At 45.6% G+C, this 13,419-nt stretch overlaps 1 protein-coding gene across 1 annotated transcript in view; it reads right to left on the bottom strand.

Annotated features, from left to right (window-relative positions):
• Positions 1-9,075, bottom strand: part of LOC120877824 (protein cordon-bleu-like) — a 33,647-nt gene extending 24,572 nt beyond the window's left edge. Inside the window, exon 1 of the mRNA XM_040260218.1 lies at positions 8,555-9,075. Coding sequence (XP_040116152.1) covers positions 8,555-8,733 — 179 coding nt within the window. The 5' untranslated portion in view covers positions 8,734-9,075. The remainder of the gene's footprint in view (positions 1-8,554) is intronic.
• Positions 9,076-13,419: the final 4,344 nt, after the last annotated feature.

The raw sequence follows: 13,419 nt of genomic DNA, 5'->3' as shown, positions 1-13,419 counted from the left end.
GTTATAAGGATTTTTCAGCAAATCAAGTTTCTGTCCTTCCTCAGGCAGTTTTAAATAAACAACATTAACGATAATAACGATAAAACCAGCCATCAATTTCTGAAGGCTAGCAATATGTCAGGCACCATTCTAAGTGGGTGGTACTGCAGATCTCCACTGTACTGACAAGAAAACTGAAGTGAGAGGTCAAGTCCCCAAACCACAGTTAGGTATCACCTCACACAGGCCAGAAGGGCCATCATCAAAAACTCTACAAACAATAAATGCTGGAGAGGATGTGGAGAAAAGGGAACCCTCCTCCACTGTTGGTGGGGATGTAAACTGGTTGCAGCCACTATGGAGAACAACATGGAGGTTCTTTGAAATAGAGAAACAGAGTTAATATATGACCCAGTAATCCCCCTTCTGGGCATATACCCAGAGAAAATAATAATTCAAGAAGATGCGTGTACTATTACAGCACTATTTACAATAACCACAATATGGAAACAACTTAGATGTCCATCAACAGAGGAATGGATAATGAAGATTTGGTGTCTATATATATATATACACACACACACACACACATATATATATATATATATATAGAGAGAGAGAGACCTAAGAAAGAATGAAATAATGCCTTTTGCAGCAACATGGATGCACCTAGAGATTATCATATTAAGTGACAAAAATTAGACAAATTTAATTATCACATGATATCACTTCTGTGTGGAATCTAAAAATAAAAGGCGATATAAATGAACTCATATACAAAACAGAAAAAGACCCACAGACATAGAAAACAAACATGTAGTTACCAAGTGGGGAAAGAAGAGGAGGGATACATTAGGAGCTTGGGCTTGACATACACACACCACTATATATAAAATAGATAACCAACAAGGGCCTACTGTATAGCACAGGGAACTACCCTTAATGTTTTGTAATAACCTATGAGGGAAAAATATGGAAAAAACAAGGGGAAAGAGTATGAAAAAGAATAGATTATATGTATGGCTGAATCACTTTGCTGTCACCGGAAACTAACACAACACGGTAAACCAACTATGTTGTTCAGTCGCTGAGTCACGTCCAACTCTTTGCAACCCCATGAACTGCAGCACGTCGGGCTTCCCTGTCTTTCACCATCTCCTTGAGTTTGCTCAAACCCATTTCCAATGAGCCAGTGATGCCATCCAACCATCTCATCCTCTGTTGCCCCCTTCTCTTCTTTCCCTCAATCTTTCCCAGCATCAGTCTTTTCCGATGAGTCAGGTCTTCGCATCAGGTGGCCAAAGTATTGGAGCTTTAGCTTTAGCATCAGTCCTTCCAGTGAATATTCATGGTTGATTTTCTTAAGGATTGACTGGTTTGATCTCCATGCTGTCCAAGGGGCTCTCATGAGTCTTCTCCAACACCACAGTTCAAAAGCATCAATTCTTCAGTGCTCAGCTTTCTTTATAGTCCAATTCTCACATTCACACATGACCACTGGAAAAACCATAGCTTTGATTAGACAGACCTTTGCTGGCAAAGTGATGTCTCTGCTTTTTAATACACTCTCTGGGTTGGTCATAGCTCTTCTTCCAAGAAGCGAGAGGTCAAGGCACTGACTCAGGGCAGATATGATGCCAGGCAGTCTGACCACGGACTTTCTAGTCTTCATGTTGAGTTGCTCTGTAAGTATGAGGAGAGTTGGCCTGTGTCATACATGAAGGAAAGATGCGTTGGGAAGGAGAGCATCTATGGGCATCACGCCTCCTACTCAGGGCAGGACTGTGAAGAGGTCACTCCTAGGTGCCCTCAGGATGATGGGCCATCACCACATGGGCTGAATTCTTCCTGAAGGAGGTTATTTGGTGTCTGTTATACATTTAGAGGCAGACTCTGGAAATCTGACGTCCCACTTGCTGAGTCAAATTTGAACTGAGCATAGATTTATTTTGCAATGCAAATTATAATTGGACTTGATGCAAAACATATCATTTTCAGATCACAGTACACAAAGCGTACTCTAGTCATTCCCAAGTCTTCATGTTTGCTCTCTTTAGAAGACTGGTGTTTATTCTCAAGACTTTCCAATTCAAAATCTTCGCTGCCACAGCATTAATTGGAGGCCAGCTGATGCTACCCTTGGGGGAGGGGTAGCCATGACTGCAAGGAGCGGAGACTTCAAATTCAAGTGCATGAGCAGGCGCCGTGTACTTTGTCACTGGACTGAACAGCTCAAGAAAAATGCTCTCAGTTGAGGCCAACACCACAGGCTCTCCTTGGACAGACAGCGGCAGCTCTGCAGCAAACAGTCCTTGCCTCCAATTTGTCAAAGTGGGACCCCCAGCCAAAAAAGTGCATGACTGGGCTATCTGCAGAAAGCAGACAGTAGAGGATGGAGAAACAGCCCAGCAACCAGAGCTTTATAGACCTTACAAACTGGGGTCCTTGCAGGTCACAAAGGATATTCCACCATTCCTTCCAATACTCAATGAATCCCTGTGTATCAGAGGGGTGACAGTATTAAAGGGCACCCTAGCAAAGTTGAAAACCACAAACACTCCTTATTTCCCCTTAGGGACAGGTCCCATGCCAGAGGTTCTATAAGCTGGGGGGCCTGAGTCTGTTGGGGATGGCTTCACCACCCATCAGAACCCACAGCCCACCTGGAGAGGCCCAGCTGTGCCTGTCACAGCACAGGGTAACTTCTGTTTCCTGAGCCTCTGAGGCCTGGCACTCCAAGGATCGAGAGGCCTCACTATCACAGCCAGGCTTTAGACCATCGCAGGAAGAACATGTCCCCAGACACAAATGGCATGTTAGGATGAGCTGTAGTAGCCAGGTGTTAGAATCATGCAGGGTGGAGCCAGGAGGCGGATTCAGGGAGCGTCAGCAGGCACTGAGATCAGAGTACCATCTCCTTCCAGTGGCCACTCTCTCTACAGGCGGCCCAGGGGCATCCAGCACAGGAAGGGAGGAGCTGGCAGCTTGAGCAAATACACGTCTGTCTCTGTTGCCCTGTCTATCTTCTTCTGGGAGCACAAGTGTGGGAAATCATGTTCTTTGTTATTACTGCATCTCCCAATCATTGAACATGTGTGCTCCTGGGCAGAGTTCCAACACAGGGCCCTTTCTAGGTGGGCAAGGTCAAGAGCACACCTCTGTGAACAGCAGTGGGCTCTGCTCTCTGACTATTTCAGCTTGATTCTGAGCTGTCAACCCCCGAGCATAGGTTCTCTTCTCATTGAACTGGACCCCTGGCTAGTCTGGACACCTGAAATCATCTGCTCCATTGTGAATCACACACGCTGTCCTGACATGCTCTCTGGCCCAGGACTGGTCAGCCCCTGCAACAGTCTGGCCAACCCTCCCCTCTGCCTTCAGCCTTCGGTGCCTTTTTGCTGGCCAGGCTCTCAATGCCCTAGTCTGTGGACAGGACCAAACAGCACATGCCTGGAGGCACCACTGATCAGGAGCAGTGCATTCCTTCTCTAGCCTCTCTGTCTGAGGTGCATATGTGTAAATGCTGCATGACAGTGTAAAGTATGACATAGGACAGCATCTCTCAAACAGTGCTCAGTGGAACTCATTCTATAAGACATTAGAGGCTGAGCAGAGGTAGGATTCAGATAGGTTGCTTTGCTGCAGAATTTGTAAGAAACTTGATACTCTTGTATTTCAAGGGGAGAATACAGAAGTTCTAAAATTTATTCTGAAGAATTATTTTTTAAGAGATAGATCCCAGGAGACACCCAGACCATCACAGTGACTCTGCAGTTGGTAGATGAGTGAGCAGAGCAGGACGTGCTGAGGTGTTGAGCACTCCGTGAAGCCCACATCTGGGACCTGCCCGCCCAGCACACAGATGTGTGTTTTTTTTTTGGCCCTGAATGTTTGAAATGGTTTCCAAGATTTAAAATTTGGGAGACCTCACAGAAAAAAATCTAGATTTCTGGCTTCTCTTCAAAAGCCAGCCACAGCGGCTCTATAATCTCTCAAGGTGATAAGTGAAGGAAGCCACGGGCTTGCACTCTTTAGAGAAAACTTGTGCTTTTCCCTGCACCCTGTGACCTCTGAGTCTGTAACTCCTGCTTAACATCGTTGCCACCGATTTTAAGTAATCTTGACATCAATAAATAAAGTTATGCATTTGGACAGAAAAATGTGATACACCCTGCTGAAGTACACCTAGTTTGTCAATGGAGATAACTCTTGTTTTTAAAAAGAAAAACTACAGACATTCTATGGAAAATAATGGGCAGAGAGTTGATCCCAGCTCTGAGCAAACAAAGGGAGCAGCACAGACAGGGCAGTGGGCCTCAGAGATCGCTGTCATCTTCATTCGACACTGAAGCCTAAAAGCGGCAGGTTGGTGTGCCATGAAAATTCACGGCGCTCCGGTTCCTAAACCAACAGTGACTATTTCCCTCAATGGTCATTCAGCAGGCACTGAACATATGCACAGGCACCCAGCAGCTGCCTCACCTGTGAGAGGTAGAAGGCGTTATCTGCACAGGTATAAGCAAAATCGAGGCTCAGCAAAGTTAAGTGGACCCACAAAGGCCAGGCAACTAGTCCGTGGTGGTGGGATTCCATGTGGGTATGTGAGGGTCCAGAACCCCCTTCTTCCCCTCCACATTACTCTCAAATTCAGCAGCACCCCAGAGAAGAGGACAGATAAACATGACCTGCTCCCTGTTTGAATAAAACATCAGGTTCCAAAGACCCTGTGATTATTCTGGCTGTGGCAGCAGACAACATGATCATATTTGAAGTCAGCAAGATTCTACCTCTGGGTTAATGCCAGGAAATCCACCAGGACTCTTGCACGAGCATCCCTCAGTACTGAAGTAACATATCTGATTAGTGTCAGATATAGAGCTCAAGGTGTACCAGCCCCATGCAAAACAACCAGACACTTTTGAAGATTACTAGAGGAGCCTGGTAGGCTGCAGTCCATGGGGTTGCTAAGAGTCAGACACGACTGAGCGACTTCACTTTCACTTTCCACTTTCATGCATTGGAGAAGGCAATGGCAACCCACTCCAGTGTTCTTGCCTGGAGAATCCCAGCGACAGGGGAGCCTGGTGGGCTGCTGTCTATGGGGTCGCACAGAGTTGGACACGACTGAAGCGACTTAGCAGCAGCAGCAGCAGCAGCAGCAGCAGCAGCAGAAAGCTATTCTCCTTTACATTTAAGTGGATGATGAAGGAAATGAAATAATTTCCCTCTGCAAACAGCCCAATCTCAGTTCAAGGTATCCAATATGGGCCAGAGGCAAAAGGGACCAATTGCCACCTTCTCATTTCCTGTCTAATAAAATACGATCTTGGAATTTTCCTTAAGATTAGAAAGGTTTACTATGAGAGTGTGTATACAACCACCCAGGGGAATGCTTGTGATAAACCAATAGCTAAAAGTAAACCAAAATAAAAGAGTATTGACAATACAGCTAGATTAACCACACAGAGACTTGAGTATTCATTTGGACACAGCAGAAACAAAACAAAAAATATAAGGGCACTCACTCATTTTGGTGATCAACTTACACTTAAAAAATCCTATTTTACTTCTATTAATGTTTCAAAACCTTGTGTGATTGGTTCTAAAAATGATCTTAAAGGTGAAAAAATAGATTATCATATTAAGTGAAGTAAGCCAGACAGAGAAAGACAGGTATCATATGCTGTCGCTTATATGTAGAATCTAAAAGAAGAAAAAAATGATACAAATAAACTTATTTCCAAAATGGCAAGAGACTTACAGACATAGAAAACAAACTTATGATTATGAAAGAGGTAAGGGGGTGGGGGATAAGTTAGGATATTGGGATTAACACATACACACTACAATGTATAAAACAGATAAACAGCAAGGACCTACTGTGTATATAGTACAGCGAATTCTACTCAATATTTCACAATAACCTATAAGGGGAAAGAATCTGAAAAAGAATGTGTGTGTGTGTGTGTGTGTGTGTGTGTGTGTGCATATATGGGCTTCCCTGGTGGCTCACACAGTAAAGAATCTGCCCGGAATGCAGGAGACCTGGGTTTGATCCCTGGGTTGGGAATATCCCTTGGAGAAGGGAATGGCAACCCACCCCAGTATTCTTGTGTAGATAATTCCATGGACAGAGGAGCCTGGTGGGCTATAGTCCATGGGGTCACAAACAGTCAGACATGACTGAGTGATGAACACTTTCACTTTCACATGCATTTTTTGGGCTCCAAAATCACTGCAGATGGTGAGTGCAGCCATGAAATTAAAAGACACTTACTCCTTGGAAGGAAAGTTATGACCAACCTAGACAGCATATTAAAAGCAGAGATGTGATTTTGTCAACAAAGGTCCATCTAGTCAAGGCGATCGTTTTCCCAGTGGTCATGTATGGATGTGAGAGTTGGACTATAAAGAAAGCTGAGTGCAGAAAAACTGATGCTTTTGAACTGTGGTGTTGGAGAAGACTATTGAGAGTCCCTTGGACTGCAAGGAGATCCAACCAGTCCATCCTAAAGGAGATCAGTCCTGGGTGTTCATTGGAAGAACTGATGTTGAAGCTGAAACTCCAATACTTTGGCCACCTGATGTGAAGAACTGATTCGTTGGAAAAGACCCTGATGCTGGGAGGGATTAGGGGCAGGAGGAGAAGGGGACGACAGAGGATGAGATGGCTTGATGGCATCAGTTACTCAATGGACATGGGCTTGGGTGGACTCTGGGAGTTGGTGATGGACAGGGAGGCCTGGCGTGCTGCGGTTCATGGGGTCACAAAGAGTCGGACATGACTGAGCGACTGAACTGAACTGAACTGACATACACATATATGCGTGTATATACATATAATATATATGTGTGTATACATATATAAATGTGGCTCAGAGGTTAAAGCGTCTGCCTGCAATGCGGGAGATCTGGGTTTGATCCCTGGGTTGGGAAGATCCCCTGGAGAAGGAAATGGCAACCCACTCCAGTATTCTTGCCTGGAGAATCCCATGGACGGAGGAGCTTGATGGGCTACAGTCCATGGGGTCGCAAAGAGTCGGACATGACTGAGCCACTTCACTTCACTTCACTTCACATATATAAAATATATGTGTGTATATACATATACTATGTATGCCTGTATACATATATAAAATATATGTGTGTGTATATATATATAGACTATGTATGCATGTATACATATATAAAATATGTGTGTATATACATATACTATATATGTGTGTATATATATATAAAATATATGTGTGTATACATATATAAAATATGTGTGTATACATATATAAAATATATGTGTGTATATACGTAAATGGATCACTGTATACCTGAAGCTAATGTGGTGTACTTCAATAATGAAAAAGAAGGATATGATGCTGAGGATTAACCTGCCTTTCTAATTACGAATGAAGCAAGGAATTGTAACAGGGCGCTGATGCAGAGACATATTAACCAGTCCATGGAAAGGGCACAAGGAACAGACCTATGTGTATATGGAAGCTTGATAGAGGACTGACATGGACTAGGAATCAGTGGGGAAAATAGATTCCTTCTTCACGTCACACCTGAAAATAAACTCCAGGTGAACGAGCAGCCCAAAGGCGAGAAAGCAACACTGCAGCTTTTACAAGAAATTCTGACAATCTTTAGTCCTCCGCGGTATGAGAAGGATCTCTCAAATATTCAAATACCATATACATTCCAGAGAAGGAGGACAAATTCAACAATATTCGAATCAAAAAGCATTTTTATACAATACAATAAAACAAAGCTAAATTCAAGCCGCAGTGTTAGAGACTCTTTGTGTATATATAACTAAGGAGACATTAATAATTAAGAAAAAAGTAACATCCCCAAATTTTGTTCGAAAAAAGGCTGTGAAAAGACAATTCATAGAAGAGGAAACTGACTTTCTAGCATACATATGACAAGATGCTCATCCTTACAATCAGAGTCGTGTATCTTAAAGCCACAGAGATGCCCCTTGGCGCCTACAGGAGCGCAGTGGTTCAGACGCCCGCCGGTCCACACACTGGTGTGAATGTTGGCGGGCAGGGCTCTACAGACAGCTGGAGGGTGTGGCCACCAGCTCATCATTTCCGAGAGCAATTTGCCAACATTCCAAAAAGCTGAATTTTCTCTGAGGGTCTAATCATTCCTCTTCTAAAAAACTATATCTATACATATGTATAACTTGCTCATTGACTCCAGGGGTGAAAAACCAGAATGACTCAAGTGTCCATTCATGAAGAAATGGATAAATGAGTGAACTAATGACACACACGTCACCAGGGATAAATCTTAAACACATGATACTGAGTGGAAACAGATTATGGTACCGTTTATATGAAAGGAAAAAGTGAAAGCTGATACTAAGTATTATTTATAAATACCTGAGTAGCTAGAAATAGCACGAAGACAGCACCAGGTGCAACACAACCCCAGTCAGGGTGTGGTGACCTCTGAGGGCGCCTGGCACACAGGGGATCCCTACTGAGCCCTGGCTGGCTCACCGGGACAGAGACCTCCATCCTTGAGGCTGGAGTGGACCTCCCGTCCCAGCTGGCCCACGCCTTACCTCAGTCGCTGGTCCTCGGAGCTGCTCCTCTCCCACAAGGGGCTCCTCGGGGGGCCCGGCTCCGGCGTCCCAGCCACGTCCTGGTCACTGCAGTCCTCCTGGTCTGTGCCCCACTTGTCTTTGGACTTCGTGCTGTCGTGCTGGGAATCCAGGGACACGATGTCCGAGGGGGAGCTCATCACACCTGAGTCCTCGGTGGTGTCCTCCGAGGCGAAGCAGCTGCCGACAGACACGGTCTCCTCGGCCTCCGATGGCACTGGGGGGACCCCGTCCACACTGCAGGGGCCGCCGGGCCCCACGGACAGGCTCACTGGACGAGACACACAAGGGGAGGTCAGCCACCACGCCAGTGAGCTCCCCCGGCCCGACTCGCCTGAAACTGCGTCTGTGATGGGAGCAATGTTTTCCCTCAAAAATCAGCATATTTTTAATTAACCTTTGAGATTTTTATCCTGTACATGACTATACATAAGTGCGTGTGTGTTAGTTGCTCAGTTGTGTCTGACTCTTTAGGACCCCATGGACTGTAGCCCTTCAGGCTCCTCTGTCCATGGATTTCTCCAGGCAAGAATACTGGAGTGGGTTGCCATTTTCTTCTCTAGGGGATCTTCCCGACCCAGGGATTGAACCCAGGTCTCCTGCGTTGCAGGCAGATTCTTTATCGTCTGAGCCAGCGGAGAAGCCTGACTATGGGTAAACACATTAAAAAAATTCAGACGAATGACATGATGAATGTAATTGTTTCTAGTCTGATCCTTGGTTTAACAGAAGTTGTTTGAACATGAATATGTTTTCTTTTAAATTAAGGTTTTCAGAATGGAAACAAAGTTCAAAATAATCTTGTTCAGGAACTTCTAACAAATATTCCTCAGGAACATGTGCAATCTGTCTTACTGTATTAATGACCCTTTTCTATCAGTGTCTGGCTCTCCCTTTATTTTTATACGTGAGACAGTAAGATATCGTTTAAATAAGAGATGTTCTTTGAAGAGAACCCTCAAGTAAAATTTAAAAGAACAAGACAAAAGCATCCTTGGTTGCAGTGACTGGCTACAGAGCACTGAATATGCACAACGTAGGGGAGCAGAAGGAATCCATGCACAGAGTTGTAACTCACTATGGAGGCCTGAATTCATTCCACCCAATTCGAGTTGAGATGCTGGAGGCACATATGTCCAGCCATTATGAGGGACAGTAGGCGTAACGAAAGTGAGGGATCTAGTTTTCTGATACTGAGCGTTGTGGTGGTCTAAGACTATTCCCTGAAAGCTCCACACTTGGAGAGGAAGACCCCTAATATTGAGGTGGGAGGACAGGTGTCTAGAACTCTGGCCCAACTGCAGACCAGAGCTGTGTGTTTTCACTGAATACAGACATAGCTTTTAAACCTCAAGACATATGACCTACATGCTGCTTATGATCATCCAGGAAATAGCGATTGTGTTGTGCTGTGGTTTCAGTGTGCTTTTTTTTTTTGAAAATCGTTCCTTTGGTAAGTTAAGTTGTTGGAAGCCTAAAATGGATCAAGACCACACACATGCTGAGTGTAAACTCCACAGACTTGGACAACGACAGACAAGTGACACAATCGTCACACTCAAGACAGTGGATATTTTTAACCAGACAGCAGACAAGAGACAGAGAATGAAGAAAACCAAAAGAACACCAAGGAGAAAATCCCTTGAGGTGTTGCTTTCTTTGAGATCCCGCAAATAAACAAAAGAATGCGAATAAAAAACTGTCAGATAGTTAACAAAAGAGCTCACAAAGAAAGATCAGAAACATAAGGGAGGGATTGTTTAGAGAAGCGAGTGCGCAAGGCAGTGTATCTGAACGCAGTGAACGCTTCTGAACAAGAACCTCTTTCTCTTAGCTCTCCTCTTCCTGTCTTTTGTTGCAAGGCTCTTAATTAGAGGGCAAATATAGAGAAGAAACATTGCCTGCAGATTAATACCACCAAGCCTTTCCTGCCAGGGGTCTGCTGAGACGCGGTCACACCTCAGATGCTGCACACCAGCTGCTTTGTCCACACAGCTGGCAACTCTACCTGACATGTCACTCCTGGACCCTCCTGCCAACCCCACTCAAAGCTGCTCCCTTGCCCGGCCGTCAATGGCAGCCCCGACGGCTGCGCAGACTCTGGTTTCCTGCTTTCTCTTTGTCACCATCACTGAACAAGTAGGTCAATCAAACTAACACTTTTTCTCTGCAGTGTAAAAAGAGCACAGTGATGGAGCATACAGGTTTCTGGCCACAGAGACCTGGATTCAAACCCAAGGAGGGCGGTTGACTGGTTGCCTGGGGGCAGGTCCCTGGACCCTCTGCCTCAGTTTCTCCTAGGAGAGGATGCGGTGATCCTCCCATGGGCATGGACTGAGATGAGGACCAGGTGTGAAGCCAGCCCACTGCCTGGTGCCCCTGGCATGTCTCCAGAGCAGAATGCACGCCAGGTTCGGAAAGCCCCCTGATTGGACTTGGGGAAACAGGTCCAAGAGTCTCAGCTCTCTGGTGACTCGCAGTTTATGGGGGACAGACAAGGACACCAAGACTGGCAATGCCACGTGCTGAGACCAACACTGGGAGTGTCTGCACAGGTGGAGGCGCTGGGCTGGTCAGAGGGAGGTCTCAGCACAGAGCAGGTCCTGGATAAGTGTGCAGTCCAGCCCTGCCCCCCAGTGCTCCAGCGGGCACCACTCAAGTGTAAAGGGACCTCGAGAGCCTGTGACCTGAGGAAACACTGGGGCAGCCCCCCACCTTGGGGTAACACTAGAATGACGTGCTGCGAGCAGGCTTCCAGGCACTCTCATGGCCTGGAAACTCAGAAGGCGTTTGTGGTAAGGGAGGACTTTGTCTGCCCCTTTTGATCTGGTTATAAGATTGAGGATGCCTGTCTGGGCTTATTTTATATCCCTCAGAAGTTCTGAGGTGAAAATAGTTGTGAATCCCTGAACTCAATCCAGCCAGTGGCAAATGCTTACTCAGCAAGAGGTGAGCAGCCTCTTCCCAGCCGGATGTGTTAAACCACTGAAACTCACTGTGAAGGGTATGAGTGCCTGCACGCCCCTTCCCAAGCGAGTCCTCTAATTCTGGAGGATGACCTTCCCCAGGGCCCAGGGTTCTCTGTCCTTGAACCTGATGGACAGGTGTCGGTGCGGGCCCATGCGTATGCCTGCTCCAGGACGCGGAGCCCGTGCTGGGTGGCAGGCGAGGAGACCTGCTCTCAGGGAGCCTGTGGTGTGTGGTGGGGACGGTCACATAGGGTCGGAAGGGCAGCTGCCTAGACGCCCGAGGGGGAAGGAAGAGGGGTGGCAGCACCTGCAGCCTGCAGGTGTCATAAGCACCAGCAAGGTGGGGAGAGCGAGGATGGGAGGACGCTCAGAGCACAGGGTGGGTCTTCCAGTCAGAAAGTGAGATCAGCTCTTGCAAAGGCTCAAGACTCCTGTGAACTACTTTTGGAGGAGCTTTTTTTTTAACTAAAAAAATAAACCTTTTTTTGAACTAAAAAGTTATTACTGCAGAATTTTTGCAAATGTGGAACGGCACAATTTATTTTTAGCCGATGCCAAATACACATTCATCATTAAATTATCTTCCAAATAAATAGCCACAGAGCCCAGTTCAGGAAATTTAATGTTTCCATTGTCCTCCACCTGAATTATATAATCCCATAGCTCAAATGCCATTATAGCTAAATGCAAGCTTTGGGAAATTCTCAAGCTTGAGCGTAAGGCAGAAGGTGCTAACTTAAGATTGCATGCGTGTCTACTCAGTTGTATCCAAGCTCTTTGTGACCCCATGGTCTGTAGCCCATCAGGCTGCTCTGTCCATGGGATTTCCCAGGCAAGAATGCTGGAATGGGCTGCCATTTCCTTCCAGAGGATCTTCTGACTCAGGGATCAAACCTGAGTTTCCTGTGTCTCCCACACTGGCATGTTACCACTGCGCCACATGGGAAGCTCAACTTAAAGCTACTAATTCCTTAAGCTGAACACAATCATTTCAGTCTGGCATGAGTCCCACTGAGTTTTTCTTTCATAAAGTCACCCAAGAAAGTTTCAAACACCAAATGTAAATATCTTTCAGGTATTTTTGTTATGGTTCATTTTTATTACTTTATTAAATCAAATATCTTGTGTCTTATGATGTTGCTTATTTCCTGGTCATTATGAAAGGAAATTGGTCAAGAGTCTGTTTCATCAGCTTTATCTGCCTAAAAAATAGTCTCAACAAAAGACTAATCTCTTCCTCATCTCAGCATGACACCTATGACTCCCTTTCACAAGCCGACAAGCCATGCTCCCATCTCCTGTCTCAACCCATCTTGATTTAGTTCCCTTTGGTCCATGCATTGGCAATAAAGGGGAAAAATAAAGTAGTTACAACGTGGGTGCTTCAGAACTGCTGCTGCTGCTGCTGCTGCTAAGTCGCGTCAGTCGTGTCCGACTCTGTGCGACCCCATAGACAGAAGCCCACCAGGCTCCTCTGTCCCTGGGATTCTCCAGGCAAGAACACTGGAGTGGGTTGCCATTTTCTTCTCCAATGCATGAAAGTGAAAAGTGAAAGTGAAGTCACTCAGTCATGTCCGAATCTTAGTGACCCCATGGACTGCAGCCTACCAGGCTCCTCTACCCATGGGATTTCCCAGGCAAGAGTACTGGAGTGGGGTGCCATTGCCTTCTCCGGCTTCAGAACTACTGGGGTCAAACTGACGTGGTGTGTGTCAGTAATTTTGGTCATATACACCCCAAACTAATTTTGAACCATGTATTCCCACCTACACTTTAACCGACATTTGAAAATACACAACATGAGTTCAACTAGTTACAACAGATGTAACTTCATTGTAGTTATTATTTAAATCTGTT

The sequence above is a fragment of the Oryx dammah genome, unplaced genomic scaffold, assembly GCF_014754425.2.
Source record: "Oryx dammah isolate SB20612 unplaced genomic scaffold, SCBI_Odam_1.1 HiC_scaffold_18, whole genome shotgun sequence".
Taxonomy (NCBI): Eukaryota; Metazoa; Chordata; class Mammalia; order Artiodactyla; family Bovidae; genus Oryx; species Oryx dammah.
This window is presented reverse-complemented; position numbering and strand designations above follow the sequence as displayed.